The 19,778-nt window shown below is 39.5% G+C and overlaps 2 protein-coding genes and 1 long non-coding RNA gene across 4 annotated transcripts; all 3 read right to left on the bottom strand.

Annotated features, from left to right (window-relative positions):
* Positions 1-5,473: 5,473 nt before the first annotated feature.
* LOC139194956 (uncharacterized) lies at positions 5,474-6,413 on the bottom strand. Its single transcript, XM_070820120.1, has 2 exons — positions 6,353-6,413; positions 5,474-5,952 (listed from the first exon to the last, which is right to left on the bottom strand). Exons 1-2 carry the CDS (start codon positions 6,411-6,413, stop codon positions 5,474-5,476), a joined length of 540 nt encoding a protein of 179 aa, XP_070676221.1.
* A 237-nt stretch (positions 6,414-6,650) lies between these two features.
* Positions 6,651-13,031, bottom strand: LOC103424910 (uncharacterized; the record flags this gene model as incomplete). Its single annotated transcript, XM_029101619.2, has 7 exons — positions 6,651-6,938; positions 7,158-7,299; positions 8,205-8,339; positions 8,746-8,820; positions 8,898-9,014; positions 12,557-12,625; positions 12,891-13,031. Coding segments are annotated over 7 exons (840 nt in total), but the record flags the coding sequence as incomplete, so codon positions are not given.
* On the bottom strand, positions 9,913-12,009 carry LOC139195249 (uncharacterized). Of its 2 annotated transcripts, none has more exons than XR_011579928.1 (3): positions 11,283-12,009; positions 10,955-11,156; positions 9,913-10,097 (listed from the first exon to the last, which is right to left on the bottom strand). It is a non-coding gene; the product is annotated as an uncharacterized lncRNA (long non-coding RNA). The 2 variants fall into 2 exon arrangements; XR_011579927.1 differs by having other exon boundaries at positions 9,913-10,353; positions 11,283-12,007.
* Positions 13,032-19,778: the final 6,747 nt, after the last annotated feature.

The raw sequence follows: 19,778 nt of genomic DNA, 5'->3' as shown, positions 1-19,778 counted from the left end.
TTTAACCCCAGCTGAGGTTCCAAGATAAAATCAGAAAAAAAATAAGTGTTTTCACTGCACAGAGCCTCATGTCCCTGGTCATAAATGCAAAAACCCAATGATTGTCATGTTGGACATTGATAGCCCCGAGGATGACTCCCATGAATTTCATGATTGTAACCCCAATGAGGAGTACCCCCTTGATCCCACGTGCCATATGCTCGAGATTCTTTCTATCCCAAACCTTGGAATGGGCCACCCTATGCGCTTGCAAGGCTCTATCGAGTTCACACCCATCAAAATTCTCATTGACTCGGGGGCTGCCTGCAATCTTTCGAGCGTTGATATTGCCCAGCACCTAGGGTTACAAATTGAACATATTAGCCCAATACCGTTTACCACTGCTTCTCACAAACAGGTCACGGCCACCATGAGAGTTCACAATGTGCCTGTAACCTTGCAAGATTACACTCTCGTTGGTTCCTTTCTCCTACTCACCATCCCTGGGTATGATTTAGTTTTAGGGGCCGAATGGCTGGAGTCCCTAGGCTTTATAGGCTGGCATTTCAGAAATAAAACTATGATTTTCACAACAGAGGGCCACACTTACACCCTATAAGGCTTTATTACAGCTCAACCCACTTTTAACCCACGCCACCCAACCCAACTTCCATATCCCAACAACCACCCACCCCTTCACACTACTTTACCTACCGACACACCGCTTTCCCCACCCCCTAATACCCACCCAGCAATTGTCTCCCTCCTATCCCAATACAAACACATATTCTCCCTTCCTCTCGGCCTCCCACCACCCCGACAAATTGACCACAAGATCCCGTTGCTTCCAAATACCCAACCCATCACTGTACACCCATATTGTTATCCTCATTCCCAGAAGGCAGAAATTGAGAGACAAGTGCGGGAACTCCTTTCCTCCGGTGTCATTCGAAACAGCAACAACCCATTTTCTTTTCTTTTCCTCCTGGTCTAAAAGAAAGATCAGTCATGGCGCCTTTGCATTGATTATAGAGCACTCAACGCAGCTACCATCAAGGATCATTTTCCAATCCCGGTGGTGGATGAGCTCTTGGATGAATTACATGGTGCTTCCATTTTCTCCAAACTCAACTTACGTTCCGGTTACCACCCGATACGCATGAGCACAGAGGACATAGCCAAAACTGCCTTTCGTACACATAACGGTTACTTTGAATTCATGGTAATGCCATTTGGTTTATCTAATGCACCATCTACTTTTCAAGCTCTTATGAACTTCATTTTCCGTCCGTACTTGCGTAAGTTTATGTTAGTATTTTTTGATGATATACTTGTGTATAGCACATCTTTGAATACTCACCTTTCACATTTGGAGACTGTTTTCCAAGTTCTTTCCACCAATATCATGAAGGTGAAGCTTAGCAAATGCTCTTTTGGCCAAAACAAAATAGATTACTTGGGACATTCTATTTCGAGCAATGGTGTATTAGTTGATGCTTCAAAAATTCAAGCAATCATAGACTGGCCTCAGCCAACATCCATCAAAAGTCTTCGAGGATTCTTGGGACTCACCGGTTATTATCGTAAATTTGTTCATCACTATGGATTGATAGCAAAGCCTCTGACCACCATGCTCCAGCATGGCAACTTTACATGGACACCCGACTCAATTGCGGCCTTTACCAAGCTCAAGCAGGCTTTGGCATCCACTCCAATTCTTGCACTTCCTGATTTCAACAAACAATTTGTGGTTGAAACGGATGTTTCAGGTGTGGGCATCGACATCGTGTTAACCCAGGAAGGACATCCCATTGCTTACCTTAGCAAAGCATTATCAGGCTGCAACCTTGCTCTTTCCACATACGACAAAGAGATGTTAGCCATTGTGTTTGCAGTACAACATTGGAGACCATATTTATTGGGACAACGCTTTCGAATCATTACGGACCACAAACCTATCAAATATTTTCTTGAGCAGCGTATCACTACTCCTCAACAACAAAAATGGCTAGTTAAGCTCCTTGGATACAATTACTCGGTGGAATATCAACAAGGTTCTTAAAATACGGTACCCGATGCTCTTTCACGCAAAGAAGAGATGCTGCCCCTTCTCGGTATTTCCTCTCCTATTTTTGAATGCATCAATGAGTTCAAGCAATTTTATGCCACAGATCCTCAGGTCTTGAATATAGGGACTACTTTACTTCAATCCCCGGACACAACTATCCGAGGATTCTCTATTATTAATGATATCCTCCACTACAAAAAACGGATCTTCGTTCCTTCCTCATCAAAGTGGCGTCCCAAAATCCTAGAGGAGTTTCACTCGACTTTACACGGCGGCCACTCATGGTCCTCCGTACTTACCACAGAATTTCAAGAAGCTTCCTTTGGCCCGGCATCCACAAAGATGTGAAAACCTTTGTCGCCTACTGCCCAGAATGTCAATGCTAGAACCATGAGACAATACATCCTCTAGGCCTCTTACAACCACTACCCATCCCAAATGGCATCTAGCAAGACATTGCCATGGATTTTGTTGAAGGTCTGCCATCTTCAAATGGGTACACAGCAATATTGGTGGACGTGGACCGCTTAACCAAATACGGTCATTTTATTCCACTCAAACACCCGTACACTTCCACATCCATTGCAGAAACATTCATCAAGGAAATCTTCCGTCTACATGGTATGCCGAAATCCATAATGTCTGACCGTGACCTAACATTTTTTAGTAAATTTTGGCAAGAATTCTTCAAGCACCAAGGTAGTAAACTTTGTCATAGCTCAGCATACCACCCTCAATCAGACGGTCAATCCGAAGTCCTTAATAGAACTCTCGAACATTATCTCCGTTGTTTTTCAGCTGATAAACCAACCAAGTGGTCCTCTCTTCTTCGATGGGCTGAGTGGTGGTACAACACCACTTTACAATCTGCCATCAAGATGTCACCATTTCAAGCTCTAAACTGAGCCCATCCTCATGCCATTCACACCTATATCCCTAGAACCACTGCAGTGCACTCAGTTGATGTGGCTTTACAAGACAGAGACAGGTTGCTTCATCTTTTACGAGCCAACTTACAACTCGCTCAGAATCGCATGAAACAAATCTATGACAAGGGCAGAACAGAGCGTGAATTCATGGTGGGTGATTGGGCCTACCTCAAGTTGCAACTGTATCGTTAACAATCTGTTTCTCTGCGCACATCCAACAAACTTGCACCCAAGTTTTATGGACCATTCCAAATTCGGGAACGTATTGGTTCTGTGGCTTACAAACTTGACCTCCCACATACCTCCAAGATACATCCAGTTTTCCACGTCTCTTTACTCAAGAAGAAGATTGGTGACCAGATTTCCCCAAACCCGACTCTACCACCGCTTAACTCCACGGGGCTTCTACATTGACAACCTGAAAAGGTACTTGACCGAGGCATGTTCAAGAGGGAAAATGCTGCAGTCACCAAATAGCTCATCAAATGGACAGGACTGCCTGTCGACGATGCTACTTGGGAAGTCGCCGACAACATCATCGCTCGTTATCCTGATTTTCAGGCCTGAGGACATGCCTCTTCTCTAGCAGGGGGAGTTGTTAGGACCACATTGTTTGGGGGCCTATTAGCTCTTTCTCTCAACCCATACTTGTTAACCCACAACTATGTTTGGCTCAAGGCCCAGCCTGTTTGGAGCTAAGGTTTCCCTTTCAGTTGAATATAAATAATGTAGTGTACTCTGTTAAGGGATATGATGAATGAAATGTGTCTCCTTTCCTTTTGAATCTCATTACTCTTCCCTTCTCTTTTACTATTCCTGCACTGTTCCTTCGATTTCTAGCTTTCTGCTATCTGGGACCGATTGGGCGTACCACCTTTCCTCCGCGAAATCCAGAAAAGCAGCGAACATCTACTCTGCATTTTCAAATCTGCAATCATTCATTGATTACTGAAGAACACTACAATACAAGCTCCAAATCCCAAAAAATTTCAATTTCCAGGAAACATGTATCCTGATTCAATGAAATCCACTCCAAAATCTAGCATTCGAAAATGTAATGGCCGCAACGACCCGTAATTACCAAAAAGAAAATCAATATCGAATTTGATGAAGATATATATTTTAATTTTAAAACCCTCAACCCAGAAGACAGATGCACAAGAAAAACAAAACAAATCTTTGTATTAAAATTGGTGTCTGCAATAAAAATACCCAAGTTCTTGGTGATGGAGAAAACCCAGAAAACTCAAACAGCAGACAAATTAGAATTGATCCACCAAGAAGAAGAATAAGATGACGAAGAAAAACTTGGTTGGAAAAGAAGACGACGAAGAAAAGCTTCGGCCGAAGAAGAAGAAGATTGAACATAGCAGGCGTTTTATGGAGCTGACTAATTAAGTAATTATACACAAGGAAGAAAATATCGGTAATATCAGAAATATCGGTAATCCGAAAACACGGAAATATCGATGGAAATATCGGGATAATATCGATATCGATAAAAATTACATGGAAACCACAGAAATTGTAAGAAAAACTTGGAAATTTTTATTGAAACTTTGCAGGATGTTTATTTAGTCAATTATCTATTAGTTTATCACAAAAAATTGGAAGGAAATGCATTGCATGATGGATTTAACTGATTTAAGTTGATTATATAGCGAGCTGGCAAACATTGTAAGTGTAGAAAATATGTAGTAATTAATGAAATAAGTTTAAACACACCATAATCATTTATATATAATGAATTAGTACAATATTTTACACTTTATACATTGTATGGTAAGATACATGAGTGACTTAGTATCACATAGAGTGAACGTGGTGAGTAGTTCAAAAGTAGATACTTGAAAAGAAATTAATCAAATTTTAGTATGATGTAATTATTTGGACTTGATTTAAAATAGAAATTTATCATATATAATATATGTAACTGAAAAAAAAATAATCAAATTTTAATATGATGTAATTATTTGGACTTGATTTAAAATAGAAATTTATCATATAGAATATATGTAACTGAAAAAAAAATAATCAAATTTTAATATGATATAATTATTTGGACTTGATTTAAAATAGAAATTTATCATATAGAATATATGTAACTGAAAAAAAATTAATCAAATTTTAATATGATGTAATTATTTGGACTTGATTTCTCTTTATACATATATTCTTCTTCCTATTTTCTAGTATTTCAGTTTAGTAAGTGATTTTAAATTTCGGAGACGAAATTCTTTTAAGAGGGGTAGATTGTTACACCCACCCCAATTTAAATTGTATTTTCACTAAGTTTGAGTTTATCTTGCTTTTAAAATTATTTTTAGATCTTAATAGGTGTGCCCAGGGGGCCCACCTTGCTTTTGTGTCCCCATCTCTCTTTTCTCTCAGATCTCTCTTTTCCCTCACTCTCTCATCTCTACCGTGCTCTCTCTCTGCACTCTCTCCTTCTCCCCGTGAACCAACCCACACGCCACACCCTCACTTCCACACCACTTCAACGGCGACACCTCCTCATCGCTTTCTGCACTCTCTGCACTCTCTCCTTCTCCCCGTGAACAACCCTCATTCTCCCTCTTCGCCCTCTCTGCACTCTGTGCACTCTCTGCATCTCTGCACTCTCTCCTTCTCCCCGTGAACAACCCACACCCTCACTTCCACACCACATCAACGGCGACACCACCTCATCGCCATCTCCGTCTCTACGTCTCTGTCTCTGCCTCGGTCTCTCCGTCTCCGTCACTGCCTCGGTCTCTCCGTCTCCGTCTCTCCCTCGGTCTCTCCGTCTCCATCTCTGCCTCGGTCTCTCCGTCTCCGTCTCTCCCTCGGTCTCTCCGTCTTCGTCTCTCCCTCGATCTGGTTTCTGGATCCTTCTTCTTCGATCTGGTTTCTGGATCCATCTTCTTCGATCTGGTTTCTGGATCCCTTTCTCACCTCCCGGCAGCGGCGACGACGACGAATATCGCGATAATATCGCTAATATCGGTAATATCGCGATATTAGCGATATTATCGCGATATTTTAAAGATATTTTATTTTTACTAAAAAAAATATCGCCGGGTCAAAAAAACGATATTATCAGCGATATTTCGCCGATAATATCGATATTTAATTCCTTGATTATACATACACTTTGGAGTGGACTAGTAAGCAAGTGTGAAGCGTAGGTGGGGCCAGATTATTAGTCGGGTGACTATTTATGCGGTTGGGGCACCAAACAACTGGTTTCGTATAACTAGTCCTATCACTCTATCAGTACTTTATACAATGTGCCATCTTTGGCGATATTAGAAGTAAAACTTTTCAATATAAGTTATATTTAATTTTGTTAATTGCTCGATGTGAGATTCTTGTATTCTTCAACACGTTTCTTTACGTGAGACCCACCACAACTCTTCAGTCGTAATGAGCCAAACAATTTCATTTAACTTTTCCATAGTTCATTTTTGTCCATGGTTGCACATCAAGGTTATTTTGAGTTGAATAATTTTGTTACTTGATACTGTAGTTCAAAAATTTTTATAGTTTGTTACCGAGCTCCTATATTCTTCACGCTGACACTGCAGTTCAATAATTTTGAATTTTTATCCAAAAATCATCCTGAATTCGCGATGCAACATTAGTCGAATTGGAAAACATTGAGAACGAGAAATGTAATTGTGATCAAACAAAAAAAAACCAAGATATAGTGTTTACATTATACCCGCAAAACTGACAGAATTCTGAGGATGATGAGTTAACAGGTGTGAGAATAATATTTTGCAATGAAAGGGTGATCGTCGAATGGATTCTTCCCACAACTTACTTCATCTCCACTGATTGTATAGCGAGCTTGGCTGCAACCATGGAGATACGATCTTTAACAAATTCCAGGGAATTATCTAGCCTCTGGAAGGTGTCTTTGAGCTCCATTGCCCTTAACTTCTCTTGCTGTAGTTTCGCAAGTTCCGATTCACCTGATCCTGATACCCATTACATATAAACAACAAGATGCATGAGGGGGAGATCTCAGGCATTGTCACCATTTTCCAGTTTACAAGGAAAGCCACATGACGCTGTCCTATGTCTGCTAATACCAATGTCCACTATGTTGTTCGATTGTCTGCTTCGGCCAAATTAAGTTTGCTTCACTAGAATAGGATGCCAACACAACTTACTGATTCCATTAGAAAATTTGTTACCTGATACAGGTTGAAGTGCTGCAAAGGATACACGCTCAGGCAAGGAAGGAATGAAAGCTTCATCACAATCTAAGACTAGTTCCTTTTCACTCCACATTAGAGAATTGGCAATTCGAGTCTGCAACGGTGCCTCCTTGGGGGCCTAGTAGAACAGAGAAGTGAGCAGACAAGAGTCAACGAGTGCATATGAATGTGTACAGTCCCGATCTAATAGAGTCGTGTTAAAGATCACAAGAAAAACCATACGCATTAGTTGTGTCAATCTCTCTCTCTCTCTCTCTCTCTCTCTCTCTCTCTCTCTCTCTCTTTTCTTATTCATCTCTCTCCTTTCCGTGTTAACTCTTCTCTCCCTCTCTATCCGACTATCCTGTCTCTGAAATTTTCATTTCCACCTTGAGTGAACGCCCTCTTCCTTACTGAAATCCAACGATAAAACAACAGATTTTTGCTTCTCGAAGCACCAGATCAGATTTGAGAGTGAGTTATGATTACAGGGGACTTGTAATTGTCTCTTCCTAATGTCTTGTAAGCCCCGCACCTCACACTCCACCTGGCTCTTGACCTTCTTCATTTGATCAGACTCCGCACGAGATACTGTCTGGAACTCTGGATCTCCACCCTCTTGATTATTATACAACACTCCACTGCCACCAGTATTCCAGTTCTGTTCTGGTTGGATCCACCAACAGCAAGAACAATGCCCTTCTAATTATACCGTTGGGAGACAAACAACTCCTGCTGTAGCGGTATTATGGCCTCTGTAATTTGGTTCTAGTGTTCTCCGATGAGTTCGAATAAGAGTCATTTTCACCTCTCCAACCTTAAGTGTCCCACAAAGTTATTCACGCTCATCTTATCAGCCTTCAGAAGATTGGAAGACTGATGGTGTTTTCATTGTCTTCATTAAGATTATTCATCTTTTGCTTGGTTCCAAACCTTCGATTCACTCCATTTTTTTTATAGTTTTATTAATTTGAGGAGGAGAGAATAAGTGGGGAGAGTGTTGGAAGTGGGAATAATTTTTGAGAGAGAAAGAGAGAAGCATACCTTTAGCTTGATTTCCAAGCTATTTAAACTATAAAGAGCTTCCTTTACTTGCATTACTTTTGGGTCTAATCCGCTCCCGCTTTCAGGAACCCTTTCGTGCACAGGTATGACAACACCTTTCAAGTAAGGATCTGCCTGCATGTACAAAAGTGCAAACCAACATCTGGAAAGCATAAGAGTCAAGCTATTCTCATAAGAGATACAAATGACGGTACAAGTACAACAGAGAGCAGAAGAAAAAGAAGAATTAAAGTTAAAGAAAAGACCTCGAGGGTTATATTTCCTCTTGCTTCCTGAACTCACTACACAATCAATTCTGATCATCATGCATAGTAACACTTTCTGTAAAAATTATACTTGGTTGCCCTTGCAATTAAAAGTTTTTCGTCTCAGTTTTTGACTAACTTCATGTACACAGAGTAAAGTTCCTTAAACTCAATTATCAATGCCAAGATTGACTAACTTCATGTGCGCAGAGTTTTATAAAGTTTCGATGTCGCAACAAAAGCTCCTAATATTCATCAAATCTCTTGAGACTCACCTGCACAAATTTCACAATTTTTACACGACCAATTCCTCTAATAGAGACTAGTGCTCCAACTTCTAAACGCTCAGCCTGCAGAGTACTGGAATGGTTTTAGTTCATAAGGTGCTTCAAATATTTGGAAATTGCATTGAAGTGCAGAAGCTTACATTTTCTATGAAAACCAAGCAACCATTTCTGGCTGCAAAGGATGCTTCTCCTGATGAATTGTCAATGATGATAGGATCCAACACAAAATGCACAAAAAGCTTCTTCCTTGTCAACGACTGCAACAAATAGAATAAATTGTAAGTAGGATGAATACAAATAGTTTTTCCGACATCCGAAACCACACCATAGGATCTCCCTAACCTACACGTACAAGGAGGGACTGTTTTATCCCGGCTCACCTTTTGGATTCATGTTATACTAAATACAAAAGTAGCATGAATGAGTGATTGGGTGTACAACAATTTGTGATTCTCACCATAAAATGACCCGCAGTTGTACAAACGCATGACTACGTATACTTACAAACATATGGGAATTACAACTACACAAAATAACAGAATTTATATATGTTAATAATTCTAAAGCAGACGCCAAATAATGGTGGACAAGACCGAAGTCCTTCTGTTTGGCTTGAAGGGGTGTCAGTTGTTAACCAAGGCCCATTCCTTGGCATAAAGAGATTTGGGTTTCAACCACATTTCTTGATTTAAACATCGAAAAGCATTCAAGGTGAACCAAGGGGCTTCCATATGTAACATGTGATGAGCACCTGCAGCTGCCATGAAAAACCTATACACTAACTGAACCATCGAATTTCACCATTAGCACCAAGGTACCGTTTGGTACGCAGACGGGACGGGACGGAACAGAATGGGACGGGACGGGACGGGACAGGACGGAACGGAACAAGGTTCCATGTTATGTTTGGTACGCGAAGGACAGAACGGGACGGTTGTTCCATTCTGCGTTTGGTACGCACTGGACGGAACGGAACCAAAAGATTAAATGACTAACTTATCCCTGTTCTGTTTGTTGTTTGGTACAATGTTTATGCGTGGGACGGGACGAGACATTTTTTTTTTTTTGAACTTGTTCATATTTGAACACATAATAATACCATGATTAGCTTTTGGAGATTGCAGAAGAAGCAAAACGAAAAACAATGGTAGATAATTTAGAGAAAGAAAGTGAATGACTAAAGATTGTATTCCTTGAACAATGAATGAATTACAGAGAGAGAGAGAGAGGTGTTTGTTATTTATACAAGTATTCTTTGCTTCACTCATAAGCTACTAACCAACTAACTTATCCCTACAATCCCAACAGAACTAATGTGCTGCAACAACATACATGGAGACCTATAAAACGAAAAGCAAAGAGCATTGGTAAGTAATAATAAAACAGAAAAACTACGCAAATCACAATTAGAAAAGTCTGCTTCTATTTCCCTTTCAAACCGATTCTCCAAAGGAGCCATTGTATTGTGGTCTGTTGATTCACATAGCCTTCAAAAAAGGAACCATTGTACTCTTGATTGGGAGATACAGCAGCAAAAAAGGAATCCCAAAAATACACAGGTACCCATTGAGCGCGAGCATTGTATAAATGTATAGTCTACAAGTTCAAGTTGAAGCATATAAGCTCACTAAACATACAACTTCCACAAGATTTCTCAATTCATTCAAGCAATTTTACAAACACAAATTGCCCACATGGAGCTGAAAAGATTTCTCAAATATGGTCAAGCCTCTAGCTGGAAATAAAAATGCATGCAAGCCAGATTGTATTAGAAATTAAAGTTGTTATTTGACCAATTCAGAACATTTGCCTCGTACAGAAAACCCAATTTCCCAACTTGGCTTATTCACCGTAATTCTTTAAAAACCTTAAATTCTTCAAATAGATGAATGGACAAGAGAAATTAAAATGCAAGGTAGCTTATGAGGTGTCCATTATTTGGAAACTGCTGCAAGCCTTAACAAGATCAAGTGCAGAAAGACTAATGGTCTATGAAGAGATCTACTAACCAAAACATCACAACTTGAGAAATTCGTTAACTTGAGCCCATAATGGATTCAATATATAGGAGAAACAACCATTATAGATCAGATTTATACAAACTAGGGGGCTAAGGTCACATCACACCAGATTCAAGATAGTAATAAAATGAAACCTTGCACTTGATCGAAATTGCTTAATTTTAACATTTCAATACCTTTTCAAGAACTTATAGCCTTCAAATTCTTCCATTTGACAATCTTTTGGCTGCCATGAAACCTTCTCATAGGAAAAATCTGTGCACTTTGTCATCCGGCAAGACCACATACTTGACAGGCATTGCTTACAACCATGCCCAGAATACAGCAGCTTCTTATGGTCCACAACCCATTTTCCTTTCGCATAATTGCAGACTGGAGCTATTATCAGATAAATAACAATAATTTCCCAGAAAATTGAAATTTTCGTGGAAAATTCAAGAAAACGAAAAGGTAAAACCCAATCAAAAAAGCAAAATTAAAGATCTATAGAGATCAAGATCGAACCTGGAAGATGCAGCGACTCCTGAAGAAGATCGAGATCGAACCTAGAGATGCAGCTGCTAAGGGAGAAGATCGAGATCGAACCTGGAGATGCAGCTGGTACGGGAGAGTATAAGGGGAAGGCTACGGGAAAAGGCAGTGGCAGAGAAAAAAGATGGGACGAAGATGAAGATGAACTGCCGCGAACTCCCCAGAACGTGAGTCTGTGGTGGAGGGAGCGTTGAGGTCGAGGAAGATGCAGCTGGGTTTGAGGTGGAGGAGGAGGAGGAGGCTACAGGAGAGAGGGAGGGTAACGAAGCTACGGGAGAGGGAGGCTGCGGGAGAGACAGAGAGGGTAGACAGTGGAATTTTTGTGTTCCACATACGTGGAACAACCCGTTCCAGGGGGGGAGGCGGGACGCAAAAACACCAAATTTCTGTCCCGTGGAACAGCGTGTTCCACCCATTTTTGGCGTACCAAACGTGGGACGGAACACCTCGTTCCGTTCCGTCCCGTCCCGTCCCACGTACCAAACGCACCCCAAAGGACTCGGACAATTCTTAACGCATAAAACAAATCCCCCGGTTTTTAAATCTTTTGAATTTGGGTGTCTCTGTCTATGCTTTTCAAAAGCATTCAAACGAACAATTTATAAAATTCAAATGGACTTGTATTTCTGTGTTCCATAATCTCATCTGAAGAGCAACCATGTCGTTCTTTCCAGGTGCTGTATATTATTATTATTATCAATGGTATATAACTTTACAGAAAACTACTTGATTATAGATAAGCACAATAGCTACGATGTTAATGTGCCATTTTGACAGGTATTTGTCTGCGGACAGGCGGTAGGCCATCTTCATTTTACATCATATCTTCACAACACTTACGACTATCTCACTAAGTGCTTCTACTTATCAATAGCAGCTTTGCGAAAGTAATCAAACAGCTTGTCGAGTGTAACTTCACAAATTCCCTAGCAATACCAATTTGACTTAAATCTCCATGAATTTTTCCAACCTCATATAATTCAGAGACAAGAAGGCCTGATTTGGTATGCTGTGGCTTACTAAAAGCTGCTCGTAAAATCAAAGCACCTAAAATAGAAGAACAACAGCAGCAAAAGCATCTTCTTAAAAACTTATCGCACGGTTGGTTCTTGTTTCAATATACTTTCGCGGGTGTATGTTACTCTTTCGTTTATTCTAACAAAATTTCTTCCACCTTACTTGCTCAACACTCATAACTCATGCTGTTATCAAATCGGAGAAAATGGAGCAATGAAAGTATATATTACCTCCTCCAGTAGAGCTAGATACCTTGCTTCATAGAAGTGCAATGCCTTGCTCTCAGAGGGAATAAGAACCTGAAATTTCGAAAACCAGTTTTTCAAAAATTAGAAAGAAAGAATTGTTCTTACTGTAAGAAATAAATACAAACAAAAGAATTAATCGTTCCAAGCAATCCAAATATTAACTAAATTAAATCACAAAAAAATAATCATGTTCAAAAACAACAGCAGACATAATCATAGCCAAGTTGGCTAGAGCATAGTGCTCCCTTACGCTGCGAAGTTCGGACTAGAAAAATAAAAAGACTGAGTTTAAAGAAAGAGAAATTGAAGTGAAAACCTCGTTCAAGGGAAAGGGAAGGAGCGGGAGCTCCAATTCCACCAAGGAGGTGGCGTTTGGAGGAGCCAAGTGGCGGCATCGTTTCAGTTTCTTCCTGGTAAAACTGAAACCAACGGAACTATAGACATTCCGGTGCGGGTTTCAGATTCGTGTCGCTGATATAAACTGAGCGTGCTTGTCCAGGACAAACGGAGTGGTGGGATTGAATTTGAAGGCCGTACAATTCATTTTCTGCTGCTTCGAATTGGCTTCTTCGTTTTCCTTCCAAGTTCCCAACTAACAACGGTCTGACGGGCTATCTACTATTATTAAACTAATTCTAACCGCAGGATGTTAGGCCTCTCTCCAGTTCAGTATTTAAAATATCGATATTTATGGAAATATCAATATGTTAATTTGTAGAAATATCAATATCAATATCAATATCAGTTGTTTTTGTTGTAGTCATAATTTATTGAACAATTATGGAGGCCTTAGAGAGAGAGGGGGTGCGGCAATAGAGAGAAGAATAGAGAGATATGTAATTGTGGGTGTGTGTTATCTTTCCCCATTGTGCCTTTATTTATAGTAGTAGGAAGGGTAAAACTTTTCCCTTTAGGATTACAACATTTAATAGATAATCTAATCCTAATAGGAATATAAGATACATTCCCATATTTCCTAGGATTTACACAATCACATTCATATTCTAAATAGGACTGCAACACTCCCTCTTGAGTGTGTAAATACTCAAGTAAATGGCGCATCAAGTCTTCATTGATGAAGTAAGTACAGTTGATGAAGTCGTCGGCATAATGGGCAAATGCGAGTCTCAAATCAACGGAAGAATGCATAAAAAGTAAAACTCACAAAACTTCGCTATGGTAAAACCCAAGATGGGAGAAAAACCCATAGTCTAAGGAGAAAAGTGAGAAGTTGCATTAAGTCAAAACTATACGTCTTTTGGACGCAAGTAGAAGAGCTCTTAAGGGTATGATCAGCCCAGGATGGGTGCCTCGTTAAAACATAGTTAGGTAGCAAAAACCCAGTGAGAAAAATGCTCCTAATCGTAGGGAAAAAGAGTACATTAAGATCAAGTGAGTATACTTCTAGATACTCCCCCCTGAGTTTGACATAACTTCCAAATGAGAACTACAAGCATTGCATATGAGTAGTTAGGCATACCAATTTCTCGGACAAGCTTCTGGAAGGTTAACTTCGGCAGTGACATCGTGTAGAGGTCGGCAAGGTTGTCTGGGATCGGTTTGCATGACTTCAATCTCCTGATGCTTTGCTGATGTAGATGTCGACGCAATATGTCTTGGTGTTGACTTCGTTGATGTATCATGGCTTGGTCAGGTTGATACATGTGGCATAATCTTCATGGATCGTCGTTGGGACTCAACGATGGATGAAAATATAGCAAGTACTTCGAATATGCTCAACAAGAACTCCTAACCATGTCTCACTTGTGGCATAGTGAAGTAAGGTGAGTCTTGGAACGATTTGAAGATTTCGCAACTAGGGTCATATCGTGGACCTCCAAGATATTGCGATATCCCTAACGGTAAAGACATAACCATTCGGGGATTTTGCCTTGTGCGGGTTTGATAAGTAACCAGCGTCAGCATAACAAACAAGGCAAGCATCATTTCGAGGATCAAGGGGGTTAGATCCGCTCAAGATGCGTTGGGATTTGCCCACGTAATACCTTCAGGGTACGTCTTTAATACTAATTCAGTGGTTGCGTGTAGGCGCGGTGCTGCATCTTTACCAAGATCAATAGCGAAGGAGATGTCCTGTCTAAATACAATGAGCTAAGTACAATGAAACGCAAAGTTGAACTTTTAGATATGGAATTTCAAATTCCATAGACTCTTTAAGAGTCTCATTTGCATATAACGTATGGACGATCATGGGTATACTCAAAGGTGACACATTCCGGGTGTAGTTCAACTGGTAGACCAAAATACCGTCAGAATAATGCTTCAACTTCAGGTTAAGGCATAAATGAGTTTTCCCAAGATCCTTCATCTCAAATTCCATCTTCAGGTGCGAGGCAGTTTTCTCAAGCTCTTCCAAAGTCTTAGTGAGATTCGTGTTAACGACATAAACTGTAACTTTAGCAATTTGGAATAAGACTTCATAGTTTAACACGCAAGGGCATAATTCATATCCTTGACTGATCAAATAATCACTTAGGCGGGTATACCACATCCGTCGGATTTTTCAATCCATAAGTGAACGCCTCAAAACGAGTTAAGAGGGTGTTCCGTGGTTTGGAACTATTTAAACCAGTCCATGTAATTCTTCGGGAACTTACACGTAAATCTCCGTATTTATATCCCTATGGAGAAATACTAACCACATTTCATAATGCTGCTATCAATCACAGGACGTTTTGAAAGAAACCTTGCGCCGTAAGGCGTGCATCATATCGCACTATTTCATTCATCTCATAACGTTTCATTTCCCACTTGTAACTCAACAAGGTTACCTTGGGCAGTGTAGGAACGACAGGTCCAATACACACTTTGGTAAGGAATTTGACCTGGATTGTAACTTTAGTTGTCCAATCAGTTCTACGTTGTCACTTAATCAACGGAACACGGTTCGATATCGTCGCTTTTCATTTATGTCTGTAGCTACCATATAAGTGAAAACATCATCGATGATAATCTCATTTCAATTCCATTTTCTCATCCAAACTAGTATACTGGACTAAGAACTTCAAGTCTCGGGAGTAATCCAGATTAATCTCATGAGATGGAAATGATTTGAGACAGCGATCGAGTTTAGATTCATTGTTGTGCCGTGTCTTCCTCTTCCAGGGAAGTGAATCCTACAAACCGAATGATATGTCGTGCTCCAGGCCAAGACATATTGATTGGCTATCCGCCGGTGTATCGGACCGTCCAATAGGGGCGTCCAAATCGTCCAACATGGGCGGCACACCCTCCAGGGATGTTGACTCGACGTCCGTTAAGTACCTCTATCCTTGCAGGCATGTTTGCAGCTGGTATATGATCTCGTCACTTTAGCTAGATCAGAGGAATGCGTCTGGAGCAACATTCTGAAATCTAGAATTTGTCGCACTTGCTTATCACACTTGTGCGGTATGGGGATCGAGATGAGACATAGTGGGCAACGTCCATGCAAATTCGCGCCGTTATACAAGAACGTTGACGTTCTTATCTCCCCTTAACGGCGGGAAGACTGTTTCATTAAAGTGACAACCCGCAAATAAGCGGTAAAGAGATCGTGTGCAAGGGCTCAAAGAGAGCTAGTGTGAAGGAGAATCATGATCGACAAAAGATACATATCCTTCGTTGAGGACCCATGGTGGTACGTTGCAACGACGCAACTTGGCACATGGAATGCTCTCTTTGATCGACAAAAGATACAAAGTCGTCAGGTTCGTACCCAGTAACCAACTGTAACGTCATATAGGTTGGGTGGCAATGGGCCTCAAGACGGACCAACATAGCTGTGTGCAAGATTGCATAGCCCTAGGCAAAAGACCGAAAACTTGGTACGTTTACCAAAATTCGGGCGATCATTTAAATTGCGCTTTATGATCGCTAGGCTAGGCTATTTGGGGTGAACAGGGGAATGCGATGTTCAATTAAAAACCCAAAATGACATGCAATACTTTATCGAAAATCGTCGATATAAACTCTCTAGCATTATCCAGTCTTCCGGACCTTAAGGGATAAGTAGGGTGGTGAACCCTTAATCGGCCAAGAGGTTTAACAGTAATGTGTGTGGACAAACATGTGACCATTTTGTCGATTCATCAACCAAAACCATAAATATTTATATGGTCCGCATTTTGGTTGGATTAGTCCACATATATTCCCTTGAATCCACTACGAAAATGGAGTTGTGTTGTATCTTTGCAAGAAATGATATAGAAAATCAATTTCCCTAATGAGCAGGATTGGCAAAGTGTGCTTGTAAGCACAAAATCCTTACTTCAGATAAGGAGATGCGTTGTAGCATCATTGTTCGACCTAAATGTCCCAAAAGGTCGTGCCAAAGCAAGTAAACTGCTCAATCACCAGACTATAGGCCGGCCACATGTGGTGTATTCCCAGTTGGGAGACAACCCATTGGCCCCAAATCCAAGAACATGGAAAAATGTTCACAAAGTAAATTTACTAAGGGGATTCGGCCAATAAGGCCATCCATGTCGAAATTTTGCTTTGCCAACGATGTTCGATGGAGCAAAATCAATCTCACATATTGACTACTAGAATGGTACTCCTCAACAACATTGGTAGGGGCACGAACAAGTGCATAACCAATGATCTATTCCATCAAGACGGGAGTAGATTCTTGCAAGGTTGAGGTTCGAGAATATTATCCCTTATTCTTGAAGTTTTAGGTCTTATGTACCAAGGATCATGCTTCGGGCATAATGCCACACCTTGGCAGGCCCTGATTATACTATATGTTTGTGAACACAAACTCGATATTGTATTGTGAAAGAATATGTCATTCAGTGTATCCCTGTCAAAGCAGTGCATCACCATTTGGTTAGGTTTTCAAATAAATGATGGAAATTTAAAGCAAAATTTTAGAGATTGTCAAGCATTGGTTTGGAAGAAAAATAGACAAGAGTTTCTCTAATATTTAATAGTGTGTCAGAAATATCGACGATATCTGTCGATTTTAGTCTAAACATAAGAGTTTCTCCAATATAAGATGAAATTTGCACTTCACCACCTATACTTTCTCTAATTTTTTTTTATTTTTATATTTCCATGAAAATATCGACCGTATCTAATAAATTTTAAGCTATGTTTTTGTCACACTTCCAAATTCGAATACTGAAAACACACGCCTACAATCTAGTATAATTCAAGGCTTAATGAAATTTCAAGGGTAAATTATCATTTTTGCGGTCTCAAATTTGTGTATCCTTGTTATCTGCTTACGTGATATCGCGGGCCCTCCTATCACCTACTTGGACTACCAAAAAATTAAAAAATTGATATGTTGGATCATTTAAAATATCAGTATTGGTGGAAATATCGATAAGTAAATTTGTGAAAATATCGATGGATATATCGAACATCAATATCGATTGTTTTCAATGGAAAGGATGGATATTTGCTCAAAAAATATGGAAATTTAAAATTATTTTTTAGGAAATGTCATATGAAGCAACAATGCACATATGAATCAACAATAAATGATTAGATACTACTATGTAGTAGAGCCCATGCGATGTTGCGGGTTTGAAACTCGTATGAAACGATGTGTTCATGCGGAGATAGTGGTTTAAAGCATGAACATTAATACAACATAGTCATCCATTTTGTTGTAGCAGTTATACATAATTTTCCATCAGCAGCAACATTTGTACACAAAAAGTTATCAAATGTACAGGTGATGGTGAAAGTATTGCCACCTATTATTTTTTTAGAGGAGTCAAATCTGCCTTTGGAGGTGTTGGAGATGATTTTTTTCTAACAGCTTGATGGGAACTTGATAAAAGTCTTTTTCACTTGGTCCTGATATTTCTTCTACATCACTGTTTTAAATAGATGACAAATGTTAGAAAAAATGAATAGACAACAGTTTAAAACTTGTACAAAGGAAAGATAGGAAATAAACCTTTGTTCATTGCCAATAAAAAGAGGTCTTCTCACTTACTCTCTTTTTCGCTTGTGTGATTCTGCAGTTGTGTCTGATGTTGACATAGAAGATGAAACCACAGTTGAGGACATAGTAATTTCCCTCACCAATGTTTGTGGAGTTGTTGGCTCACTACTTGTATCATTAGAAACATTGTAAATGAGAACATCACTTGAATTAAAGATGTTTCTTCTATTGCCAAAACGCAGGTGATAAATTTTTTTCTACACTATCAATTTTAGAAACTCATTGAGTAATTGTTGTTAATCCACCAATCTCTAATTTAGGACCAAATCATTGCAAGGCACTCCAAAAAAGCTTTCGCGAGATTTACCAATTACCAAAGCAATCATTTCATTGGTGTGGTCCTCAAGAATCAAATTTACTTTGTACCTATATTTAAAAATTGGGATGATATACATTTGACGCAATCGATCATTCAAATGAGAAATATGTTTTTTGTACCAATCCATTAAACGTGAAATAGTATTTATGTTAAGTGAGGAAGAGCATAAATTATTAATCATATATAAATTGCAGAAAAAAACGGTGACAAGTTGTATTTAAATTTGCAAGATAGAAAATTGAAACACGGGATGTTACATATTACCAAGGCGTTGGAATCTGATTGGGGTGTTTTTGGCAAACCAGTTGTCCACTCGCTGGATCTTTATGCATTTGCTTTACACAATTTGGGCAAGCATTGTACCACCAGTCAAATCGTGTGTCAAAACGCTTGATAGATGCTTTGCACAAAAACGTGTCGTCCTGTAAAATGGTTTTACAGATATTTGTATAAGGAGGAGTCAGCATGCAAATAATTTTGAGTAGATTCGTAAAAAATTTAGTTATCAAATTTAAAAAAATATATAAAAAGTTATATTAAAGTTTTATACCTTATATAAATCTGGATCCAGGAATGCTAATTCGTCAATTGTCACTCTCTTGGCAGTTTGTAAAATTTGAGCTTCATTTGCCTATTGTGAAGAGGGTGGCGGTGTTTTCACAACCTCTGTGCAATAAAAAAACCTACAGGTTTTAAAAGATAATGTGAATTGAATATGTTTGTAAAAATAACATCTTTTGTTGTAAAAATAATAGGTATATTTTCATTCTCTCTGAAGATGCGTAAATGTACCCACACTAATTTGAATGAGTTTAGCTCTGGGATGTCTGGATCAAAGAAGAAAAGTGAGGAACTAGTCGTATTCAACACAATCTTATCTGTGAATTGGAAAAATAATGGAAAAAGCAAGAATAGAACAT

This window comes from Malus domestica, chromosome 04, assembly GCF_042453785.1.
Source record: "Malus domestica chromosome 04, GDT2T_hap1".
Taxonomy (NCBI): Eukaryota; Viridiplantae; Streptophyta; class Magnoliopsida; order Rosales; family Rosaceae; genus Malus; species Malus domestica.
Note: the sequence above shows the minus strand (reverse complement) of the source record. Positions and strands in the feature narration are given on the sequence as shown.